Source organism: Penicillium hordei, assembly GCF_028827395.1.
Source record: "Penicillium hordei strain IBT 12815 chromosome Unknown utg000006l_segment0_segment0, whole genome shotgun sequence".
In the NCBI taxonomy this organism is placed as follows: domain Eukaryota; kingdom Fungi; phylum Ascomycota; class Eurotiomycetes; order Eurotiales; family Aspergillaceae; genus Penicillium; species Penicillium hordei.
The window spans coordinates 1,987,359-1,999,571 of record NW_026623147.1 but is presented as its reverse complement, the minus strand read 5'-3'; the positions used below and the strand labels follow the sequence as shown (position 1 = coordinate 1,999,571).

The 12,213-nt window shown below is 46.3% G+C and overlaps 2 protein-coding genes across 2 annotated transcripts; both read left to right on the top strand.

The window, feature by feature from the left end:
• Positions 1-682: 682 nt before the first annotated feature.
• On the top strand, positions 683-1,769 carry N7537_011426 (uncharacterized protein; the record flags this gene model as incomplete). The annotated part of the gene is made up of 3 exons (XM_056902480.1): positions 683-1,226; positions 1,398-1,664; positions 1,705-1,769. The coding sequence occupies 3 exons, from the start codon at positions 683-685 to the stop codon at positions 1,767-1,769; spliced, it is 876 nt and encodes a 291-aa protein (XP_056747767.1).
• A 4,070-nt stretch (positions 1,770-5,839) lies between these two features.
• N7537_011425 (glycoside hydrolase family 18 protein) lies at positions 5,840-7,376 on the top strand (the record flags this gene model as incomplete). Its single annotated transcript, XM_056902479.1, has 6 exons — positions 5,840-5,983; positions 6,042-6,413; positions 6,462-6,521; positions 6,566-6,635; positions 6,690-7,225; positions 7,278-7,376. The coding sequence occupies 6 exons, from the start codon at positions 5,840-5,842 to the stop codon at positions 7,374-7,376; spliced, it is 1,281 nt and encodes a 426-aa protein (XP_056747766.1).
• Between the last annotated feature and the right edge of the window lie 4,837 nt (positions 7,377-12,213).

The following is a 12,213-nucleotide window of genomic DNA, read 5'->3' as shown; positions in this document are numbered from 1 at the left end:
ACATCTGGAGGCGTGATTCAATACGATCTTGGCAAAGCGTTAAGTGGTGGTCAATTCCAGCGAACAGGGATGCTGAACCGGCCACCTAAGGTCCTGCTGACTGCCCTCGCTACACTCCAAGCCCACCACTTCACCGAAGACAGTCGAGTCTTTGAATTCATATCCGACGCCCAAGCCAAAATAAAATCGCGGACGGCTGCGAATTTTGCACGACCGACCAAGGGCGACTTTCTATACCAAACTGAATATGACCATACAGCATCAGCCACGTGCATCGATTGTGATAAGTCAAAACTGACTCTCCGGCCTTCTCGGGATCATGAAGAACCGGTAATTCACTATGGACTGATTGCATCTGGAAATCAAGTAGTGAAAGATGGCAAACAGAGAGATCAGCTAGCTCAGGAGCTAGGAGTGTGCTGTGTGGAAATGGAAGCGGCCGGGCTTATGAATGACTTTCCTTGTTTGGTCATCCGGGGCATTTGCGACTATGCTGACTCACATAAAAATAAGGAATGGCAAGAATATGCGGCAGCAGTGGCAGCAGCCTACGCTAAGGACCTTGTTTTAATAGTTCCAATCGACCATATTGAGACTACTCCAACAGCACGAGATACTCTAGCAGACTCTGGTATGAGTTTCTAGATCTAAATTTGTGGCACTCCTTATCTGATTTGAATTGATGACTAAATCAAGCTTTCCGTGTGTAGTCCACCGCTTCAACATCCCCCTAGACCTTACCGCAGTTCCTGTGATTGAGGAATTTATGGGGAGACAAAACGAGTTAGATAGTCTATGGCAGTATCTCCAACCAACAAATTCACCATCGCGGAAAGTTGGAATTCTCCACGGGCTAGGTGGAATGGGAAAAACACAGCTAGCGATTCGCTTCGCGCGAGATCATAAACATGATTTTACGGCTATCTTCTGGCTTAGTGGCAAGGATCGAGATACGCTCTTACAATCGTTAAGCTTTGCCTTAAACCGACTACTAGGACAGAGTTGGGATAGCGAGGCGACTAATGAAGGAGAGGTAGAGCAACGAGCCAGACATATGCTACGGTGGCTAGCATTGGAGGGCAACTCGCGCTGGCTGATCATTTTTGACAACATCGATCAATACTCCCCTTTTAATAGCGCTGCTGATAAGGGATACGATATTGCGGAATTTTTCCCCAAAGCAGACCATGGCTCTATCCTTGTCACTTCTCGACTTCAAACTCTGAGTGAGCTAGGGAAGTCTTTCCCAGCTCACAGGCTTGACTCTCATAACTCAATTGCATTACTCCTACAAAGCAGTGGTTTATTAGCAAGAAACACCACCAGCAAATTTGATGTCAATCCAGGTACTAAACCACATCCAAAAAAGACGTTACAGATAATACTAATATATATAGATCTCCTTACTCTTACCAATCGTCTAGATGGACTACCTTTGGCCATTGTCATCGCCGGGGCTTTTATGCGGGAAACTGGAACCAGCATCACTAAGTACTTGCAGTACTACCAAGAAGCTTGGTCTAAGCTACAGCGGCAATCGAATCCTGGACGTCAGTACCAGCAAGGCAATATGCTACAAACATGGATGATCTCATATCGAGAAATCCAGAGGCGTGACCCAAGGGCAGCAGACCTTCTACTGCTACTTGCCTGCTTCGATAATCGTGATATTTGGTTCGAGTTATTAGAAAAGGCATCTAATAGCTCCGAAGTTCCAGATTGGCTCGAAAGAGCCATCTCAAGTGAACTTGGGTTTAGAGATTGCGTGAGACCCTTGATAGAATTCTCTCTTGTTTACACAAAGCAACAAAAGGGAAGCTATGCGATGCATCCTGTGGTACAGGATTGGTGCGTCCACATAGCCAGCACAGATAAAAGTGTGGATTCCCTCCAGCTTGATGAACTAGCACTCGTATGTGTTGGATACTCGGTCCCTAATGCAAGTGAACGCGATTATACGAGGCTAGAGCGACGGCTTATTCCACACGCGATTGCCGTACGCAAAAGACAATACTCTGCCGACAATCTTTCCATTTTGGGAGGGTTTCATGGACTTGGCAATCTCTACTCTGATCAAGGGAAGCTGAAAGAGGCAGAGGAGATGTACCAGCGAGCACTGGCAGGCTATGAAAAGACCCTCGGCCCAGATCATACATCCACTCTAAACACAGTCAACAACCTTGGCAATCTCTATAGAGATCAAGGGAAGCTGAAAGAGGCAGAGGAGATGTACCAGCGAGCACTGGCAGGCAGGGAGAAGGCCCTCGGCCCAGATCATATATCCACTCTAAATTCAGTCCACTGTCTTGGCATTCTCTACTCTGATCAAGGGAAGCTGAAAGAGGCAGAGGAGATGTACCAGCGAGCACTGGCAGGCTATGAGAAGGCCCTCGGCCCAGATCATACGTCCACTCTTCTCACAGTCAACAACCTTGGCAATCTCTATAGAGATCAAGGGAAGCTGAAAGAGGCAGAGGAGATGTACCAGCGAGCACTGGCAGGCTATGAGAAGGCCCTCGGCCCAGATCATACATCCACTCTAGATTCAGTCAACAACCTTGGCAATCTCTACAGAGATCAAGGGAAGCTGAAAGAGGCAGAGGAGCTGTACCAGCGAGATCTTGCAGGATGCGAAAAGGCCTTAGGCCCAGATCATACATCCACTCTAATAACAGTCAACAACCTTGGCATTCTCTACTCTGATCAAGGGAAGCTGAAAGAGGCAGAGGAGATGTACCAGCGAGCACTGGCAGGCTATGAAAAGGCCCTCGGCCCAGATCATACATCCACTCTAAAATCAGTCAACAACCTTGGCAGTCTCTACAGAGATCAAGGGAAGCTGAAAGAGGCAGAGGAGATGTACCAGCGAGCACTGGCAGGCTATGAGAAGGCCCTCGGCCCAGATCATACGTCCACTCTTCTCACAGTCAACAACCTTGGCAATCTCTATAGAGATCAAGGGAAGCTGAAAGAGGCAGAGGAGATGTACCAGCGAGCACTGGCAGGCTATGAGAAGGCCCTCGGCCCAGATCATACATCCACTCTAGATTCAGTCAACAACCTTGGCAATCTCTACAGAGATCAAGGGAAGCTGAAAGAGGCAGAGGAGCTGTACCAGCGAGATCTTGCAGGATGCGAAAAGGCCTTAGGCCCAGATCATACATCCACTCTAATAACAGTCAACAACCTTGGCATTCTCTACTCTGATCAAGGGAAGCTGAAAGAGGCAGAGGAGATGTACCAGCGAGCACTGGCAGGCTATGAAAAGGCCCTCGGCCCAGATCATACATCCACTCTAAAATCAGTCAACAACCTTGGCAGTCTCTACAGAGATCAAGGGAAGCTGAAAGAGGCAGAGGAGATGTACCAGCGAGCACTGGCAGGCTATGAGAAGGCCCTCGGCCCAGATCATACGTCCACTCTTCTCACAGTCAACAACCTTGGCAATCTCTATAGAGATCAAGGGAAGCTGAAAGAGGCAGAGGAGATGTACCAGCGAGCACTGGCAGGCTATGAGAAGGCCCTCGGCCCAGATCATACATCCACTCTAGATTCAGTCAACAACCTTGGCAATCTCTATAGAGATCAAGGGAAGCTGAAAGAGGCAGAGGAGATGTACCAGCGAGCACTAGTAGGCAGGGAGAAGGCCCTCGGCCCAGATCATACGTCCACTCTTCTCACAGTCAACAACCTTGGCAATCTCTATAGAGATCAAGGGAAGCTGAAAGAGGCAGAGGAGATGTACCAGCGAGCACTGGCAGGTAGGGAGAAGGCCCTCGGCCCAGATCATATATCCACTCTAGATTCAGTCCACTGTCTTGGCATTCTCTACTCTGATCAAGGGAAGCTGAAAGAGGCAGAGGAGATGTACCAGCGAGCACTAGCAGGCTATGAGAAGGCCCTCGGCCCAGATCATACGTCCACTCTAAACACAGTCAACAACCTTGGCAATCTCTACAGGGATCAAGGGAAGCTGAAAGAGGCAGAGGAGATGTCCCAGCCAGCACTGCCAAACAATGAGAAGGTCGCACATCTCAATGCAAGTACGGCACGGCGGGCTATTAAGAAATTCGCTAGATTGTTTAAATAATAAGACTGCAAGAATTGCATGCCTGTAATGCAATTCGGAAAAATGGCTACATCACTGCAGTTTATCTTCTGTATGACTTAAACAGGATCATAATATCACAGCGTCAACGTAAAGAAGGCTACGGCGAAATCATTGGTATAACCGAAGCCTGAATATATCTATCCTGTGGACGGACGATGCACGAAAGATACGATTAATTTACTCAGAGTCCCGTGCGATAGATGATACCTGTTTAATGGTTAACCTGGTATGTTTTAGATCTGTACTACTAAATGTATAGATACCCAAGTTGGTAATTTACTTGTTCCGAGTCATACCATCCACGCTTGAAACAGACATTGAAATATAACTTTAATCAAATATGGATTAGCGTATCATGTGATTAGGGTTCAAAAGAGCTTCTGTGTGTTGTTCGACATGGAAGGCGGTAGCGGTCGGCACTGTAAGGATTTCTGCCCTTTCAAAGTCAGAAAAGACAACCTTTTTGCTTTCTGGATTGTAGCACCAATTTCACGGCACCGGGTCCTTGTGATCAACATTAAGGCGGTGAATCTGTGAGAGCGACTCTTTCATCTTGGCTATTAAGGAATCTTAACTCATTGCCCTGAGTGCCAGATCGAGAGGCTGCCCACCCGGACTCAATAGCATCATGTGCCTGAGATACGCGATACCATCGTAGCTGTACGGATGAGCCAAGTCGATGCTTCCGAGGTAGAGAGGAATGTATATGCCCTGGATTGAACGAAGTCTGGCGTATACAGCAGCTGCATGCCGAAAGTGTTCCGTAAATACCGGTACGGTGCATTTTGCAGGCACAGTATACCCGTGTGATGACAGCGTAACTTTCAAAAGAGCGCCTCGAGAACCATGTATACCCAGTACTTCGCAATCTGCATTAACGGTCTCAGATAAACGATGCTGCAACCGTTTGACGAAAGAATACGTCATATGAGCTCTTGGGGGTCCTTTGATCCACTGATATTCCTCAACACCAAGTCCGGCATTACCGCGGACCGGAGAACTGTTTTCAAGATGTAATTTTCGCGTCCCGCCAAGACGATGATTTATTCAAAGAGGTCGAAAGCCAGGCATATTGCATATAGCTCAATTCGCCTGAACCCCTACCATACTGTCATCGGTTAGATTCAAGCTCCTATAGCGAGATAGAAATAAACGTGAGGACAAATTATCAGATAAGTGACGTGTCATATTAGTAGAAACAAATAGATCAAAAACCCAATTACACCATTATATTATATTGTAATTAAGGATAAACCAAAACCCAACCTTATCTAAAAACGATATTTGGTGTCAGTTTGAACGGCGACAGAGCTGGGCTGGTTATCATGCTGGAAGACGAAATAATGGGTGGTAGTGCAAAGGAGCAGCGACAGATCCGTGTAATTGATTGATGGCATTCAAGTGACGCTACCTCATTCCAATGATGCTCAGAGGACGCACATGTGGACTACTCTAAATATCGTGGTGGAATTCATTGTGTTCAAATCTCGCAATACACAAATGGCTGGAATTTGTTTGAAGTATGTACTCTGGAAAGTCTCATCTGTGAATTATATTGAGGTGTTAAATAATGGCTGTATGCCACACTGTCCAGGGCATTTTTTTCAACCTCGAGTACAACTAATCAGGCTTCTCACTGCCTCGGAGTCATTTAAAACAAGACTTTCCCTTTCTGGCGCTTGCTGAACCGACCCATTTCATCGGATATATCCTTGAAAATCCCCCATCATGCACATTGTTCTCCCATTTTTGTTGGGCCTAGCGCGACTGACTAATACTGCCTACAATCCCTCCTTGACAAAGATTAATTCAACTGACATTGCTACTCGTGATTTTAACGGATATCGATCCGTGGCCTACTTTGTGAATTGGGTATGTGTCATTTATATACGCCATCAATGGATCACAACAGCTAAACTAGCATGGCTAGGGCATCTATGCTCGTGATTTCCAGCCTCAAGATATCCCCGTCGAGCGGCTGACCCATGTTCTCTACGCGTTTGCCAATGCCCAGGCCTCTGGCGAGGTAATCCTGTCGGATAGTTGGTCTGACACTGACAAGCATTACTCCACTGATTCCTGGGCTGATACTGGAAACAATGTCTATGGCTGTGTGAAGCAGCTTTTTCTACTGAAAAAGAAAAATCGCAATCTTAAGGTTCTTCTGTCGATTGGAGGCTGGACCTATTCTTCCAACCTCAGAACGGCCTTTGAGACTGAGGTAGGGCGCCAGAAGATTGCTGATAGTTCTATCGAATTGCTGAAGAACTTGGGCTTTGACGGGATTGATTTAGATTTTGAAGTGAGTATGTCACCTTGTTTTTCGGCATTTGATTCTGATATCAGATAGTACCCTGCCAATGATAAAGAAGCGGGCCAATTTGTAGATGCCCTACGCCGTCTTCGTGAGGTATGTTTACGCTTGTCTCTTGCTGACTCTGTTAACTCTTTCAGGCGCTTGATTCGTACAGCTCAGTCAATACTGACGGCTATCATTTCTTGCTCACTGCTGCATCCCCTGCTGGTACGTGTCATTTCTCTGAAACAACTTAACTAAGCTAGTTAATCAAGGTTCTAGGCCCTTTCAATTACTATAAAGAACATCTGGCTCGGATGGATCAGTATCTTGACTTCTGGAACCTGATGGCCTACGATTACGCGGGAAGCTGGGACACAGTTGCTGGACACGATGCCAACCTCCACCCATCCAACGGCAACCCAGGGAGCACTCCCTTCAACACGGACCAAGCAATCGATTACTACACCTCGCACGGAGTGGCTCCACACAAGATTGTTATGGGTATGCCTCTGTACGGCCGGGCCTTCAGCGACACCAATGGTCTTGGCCAAGCTTACAGTGGCGTTGGTGTTGGTAGCTGGGAAAATGGTGTTTGGGACTATAAGGCTCTGCCCCGGCCCTGCTGTGTGGTGACAAACCTGGATCAAGAAGCTGCTAGCTATTGTTATAACTCAAGATCGCGCTTGTTCATCAGCTATGATACCCCTGAGATTGCGCGTAAGAAGGGTGAGTATATCAAGTCCAAGGGCCTTGGTGGTGGTATGTGGTGGGAGCTCAGCGGTGACAAACAAGGTGATGAAAGTTTGATTACCACGGTATGTCTCATGTATGACGTATGACCATCGAACTGACTTTGCCATTTTGCAGGTTGTGGATACCCTTGGGGGTATTGGCGCTTTAGACAAGAGCGAGAATCAGCTGAGCTACCCTGCCTCCAAATATGATAACTTGAAGGCTGGCTTCTAATCTTTCTATTGTCTTTGTTGGTATGTATTCCAGCCTATAGGTCGATAGTAAGTTATAGGAGAACTGGTTTATATTTAGATAAAATATACACAATCTAATCCGCCAAAAGCATGTACGCCACTTCCTGTAATGTAACTGGCCTTTTTGCTCCCAGGAGCCAGTTCTAAAAATGTATATTTGCCTATTTATTCGAGCTCTCGAAAGTACATTAGAAGCCAAAAGTTCCCAGGAGCTACTATTATATATTAATCATTACTGGGTTTACTTTTCATCATTAGCATCTTCACTCACCCAACAAGGCTTGGTTTCGAACTAGCCTCTACCAGGTTCCCGTATATAAATATCTCGATGATAAAACCTATTTTCTGACCGGTCTATTCCACAAAGTCTCCGCAATCTCAGCATAGAAGTTCAGGTACATATGGACTTCATCTGCGTCAGAAGACTAATTGTTAATGAGCCGATAGACTCCAGTGTCTTGAGAGCATAAGTCTAGCCAATCAGGCTAATTACATCGTGCAGCAAAGCAAGGCACCACAATCAATCGCGTGGTTTTAGGTGATGCGACCAAGCAAACAGGCTCGAACTCCAACCCTATCCTAATCGACGTTGACATCCACGGCACCTCTGGTGGCAGGATACACCAGAATGGGATGATTCTGATGGAGACACTGTACTGATCCTATTGTGGTTGTTTCGTCGAGCCCAACAACGACATTTTTAGTGCAGAAAGACCGCGCGATAAAGTTGCAAAAGTGATTTTGGGATGGAATGATTTCGTGTGCCTGGAAGGTGCGGGATAATAACTGCTGGCAGTAAAAGACGATAAAAAGGCAACTGAATTTCTGCCTTGCTACCGATCCAACGTCCGCATGATTTGCGATGGCTCCCAAGCTCCCAGGAACAGCGAGACTGTCAGTCACGTGCAGTTTACAACACCCGCCATTCCCTTTTGTTTGCCTTGTTTGCAGGCTCGGCATTCCAGAAGCCCCGAAAGCCTATTACGGAAGCTATTTTGTGCTGTTTTTCACTACTGTGTTAGAAAAAAAAGGTGTTATTTTAGACTAGCCGTGGCAGTGTTTCGAAAAAGGGCTCGAGAATGAATCTCTGTGTAAGTGGTCAAACCGATTTCGATCTATCCTGTATAAATGGGCATACGAGATCAAATAGTATGGCGGAACTAATATGAGATTCTGTTAGGATTGCATGGTTTCTAACTATTGGGTAACTTATTTCACTACCGAGCTGGACACACCCCTGAGCTGGGTACCCCAGAACACCATAGTAAATACGATATATTTTACGCTGATAACTCAACGACCACGTCTTTTTTTTTTTTTTTTGCTATTTGCCGATAGCTATTGATAACGTTTTTAAACATTATATATCGATTTTAAAGAATCCGATAACCTATATTGTTATAGTATCGAAACGATCGCCTACCAAACCGAGCTCATCCAATCCACCAAGAACGAATTGCTAGAAGTGAGGCACGATCAGAACGTCCTCCATACGCAAAATGAGAAACTCCACGAAGAAGTTCGAGCTTTACGGGCGCAAATCGATGCGCTCCCATCATCACCCGTGGCAAAATCATGGGCCGCGGTAGCAGCGAGCCACCCACCCCCTCAACCAAACCGACACCCAAATCCTTATCTTTTCGGTTTACCTTGCATGCGTCCCGCTGTTCACGCCCGACGAAGCGTCGGCGGAACTAGCACTCACCGCAATCCAGAACGCAACTATATCCAACACCCGGGAGGACCAAAGGACAACAAGCGTTATTCTCTCGGGTAATTTCAACTGCCACCACCCAATATAGGGCGGCAATCACATCCAACCACATTTTATTGAACACGCGAGCGAATTAATCAACTTCTTCCAAACACACAGCCTCCACGGCTGTCTTCCGCGAGGGACAGCAACTTGAATTTCTCCGTAATTTCATCCATCTCGGTAGATTTGCCCGGCTTGTACGTAAACTGTTCAATGATGGACTTCATACCGCCAGTTCTCACAACTTCAATATCGCGAGGTCTGAGGCCCTGATCCAATATCTCCTTTATCGTTTCCCGCCAAACATCAGCATAAGATTCCTTCCAATCTTCGATAAAAGCTTCGGCTTGGGCCCTCCTTCTGAATTTTTTATGACAAGAACCAGCTTCCTTAACTTCTCTCTCAGCACTACATCTGCCGCTACAGTATTCAAACCCGGATAGGCGACGCATGGGAAGGAAATTCACAATATGCCCCCATCCCCGGTTACTTTGGTCGTAGCCATGGTTGTCTAAGCCCACTTGTGGGCCGTGATAAGGATGGCATTGAGAATATTCTCCGTAATCGAATTTTCGGTAAGTTACACAACAGCAATCATGTGATTTATCCTTACAATACATTCGACGTCCTGAAAACTTACTAGATCAGATCTAGACTAGTGTGTTTCAAAATAGAGTTCGAGAAAGAATTGAGGAGAGTAAAGAAGTGAAACTGATTTCGAGCGCGTCTATACGTAGAAAGATAGCTCAACTTCGAACCGGCATGGCAAGACTCAATGGATATCTCTATCGAATCAAAGTACAAGACACGGACCAGTGTGCGTGTGGACAAGCGAGAGAGACCGTGGAGCATTTCCTATTTCGATGTCAAAAATGGACAGCGCACCGGACGGAACTACTACAATGTACCAACACCCACCGAGGGAATATATCCTTCTTCCTAGGAGGAAAGTCGCCTTCCGATGGTCAGAAGTGGAGGCCGAACTTAGAGGCGGTACGGGCCTCAATACGATTCGCCATCGCCACGGGCCGACTCGAGGCCACCTAACCACGCCGACGAACATAAATCACCCCCCTTTGCCGATCTAACCCACCAACCACCTCGTGTTACAGACGGTAGACGCGCTTCAACTGCCGAAAATAGGATGTTGAACACTTGGAGAAGCGCCTTCAAGCCAGCCTACTAACAAAATTTAACCCACGAGGATCCGCTGCGATATGCACGTCTGAGATGACATATATTGCAAGGCTTTATGTATGGGCTCTGAGGAGACACAGTACTATATATATCATGACATGTATAATAGATCAGAGATAGTTGCCCTTTCGGCCTAGCCGCCGGGCGTTAGTAAATTGTGTGTGTGTATACGTAGAAAGAGAGATAGTAGTTGTTCACTGCATATGGTTCGCGAGGGGTCGGGATAATTGTAATCATCCATCCATCCATACTGTACCGTTATGAGCCCTGGGACGCGTAACACTGCAGATATCGATATCCATACGCCTGGCGCAGAGGAGATTTCGTAGAGCTCCCTCAGTCATGAGCCCCTTAGACGCTGCCTAACCTGGAACCTGTATCTTCTCCTGGAAATTATCACTAGATATTCAACAAACCGAGACGCCGAACGTTTCCACTTGTTGAACTATCGACTTCGCAAACCCTTGCTAACGTTTAAAGAACCAATGACGTTCATATGGTCAATATTTGTTTCTCTCTGTTATATATAGAAGAATCCGGAGTCTCAGTTCCTTAATCAGAATGAGACAAATCTTGTTAGTACTTTGCCGTCTACCCTATATGAAAGATCAAATGATCGCAATTGTGCGTGAGATTGGCCGGCAGCGAGCCATCAACAGATTCCATAGAACCTGCTATTCACTTCTTCAGGAACTGCGGACAAAGGTCTCCACCGCATCAGCCAATCTGCTTTTAGTACACAATTCAAATATGGCACCTACACCCGGGGGCTACTTTGCAGCTAAAGAGATGGCTAATGAGCTTGAGGAGGCTGTGAAAGGGGTTCGAGAAGTCGAAGCGCAGGCTCTTGCAGCCTGGAAATCTGTCTTGGATCCAGAACGGAGCAATTCAGTTCCAAGCCTTACATACCTTGGGAATAATTAGCAAGGGGATTTCAGGCGTCAATAAATGTCCCAAAATTTGGTCTTACAGGCCAGGAAGAAGTCAGCATCTAATCCACTGTGGATCTTCTCCGAGTGCGCTCTAGCCCGATCGCAGTCAAGCCCTGACCGAATATATTCACGAACAAACTTGAAGAGTCAGCCGGATTTCGTTTATTCTCTACCATTTTATTTTATTTGTTGTGTTTTCTATTGTGCTTTCCTTGAAGAAAAGAAATTCCTGTGACCTGGTTCAGGAGAAGGGCAAAGCCAAAACTACCCAAAAGACGAAATATCACCACAGGCCCCGGGCGTGCTCCTACACGTATTGTTCCAACGTATTTGGCCAAATTTGACTTCGTTGAGTTCCACATACATGCCTGTAGCTAGGTATATTCTCATCTCCTGCTTTCAACTGGATGGTATTCTCCAAGGTTATGAACATGCACCTTGCACTCATGCTCCATGTTGAAGCATCAGGATGGAATGTATGGCTAGTGGTTAACAAGTGAACATTTATGTCCTGCGTCACTCTGTAATGTCACCACGGAGCAAGAGTCGGAACTCTCCTATCTTCTGGTGAGTATAAACACCACAACGGCCTTCGATACGAAGTATGTTATGAACTATCTCTAAAGTACATTCGGTTCTAATCAAGTTGGTTATATTCCCTTCACCTACCGCTCCATGGGAGGTTAGACAGAGAGACAATCAGAAATAGCTCAAGAACGATCATGACGAAAAGTACTATAAGATTGTGCGGGATGTTCTTCAACGTGCGAAATCAATGCAGGAACAGGCACAAATATGTGGTCTGACTGCTTTTCGTGGCGCGGAGCGGAATCTCTTGGGTCGCTCCTCTTCCCGCTCTGTTGAAGATTGTTGTAGTTCGGAGGTATATCCTTATTAATCTATCCGGCGGGAAATGTGAGGCTATATATACA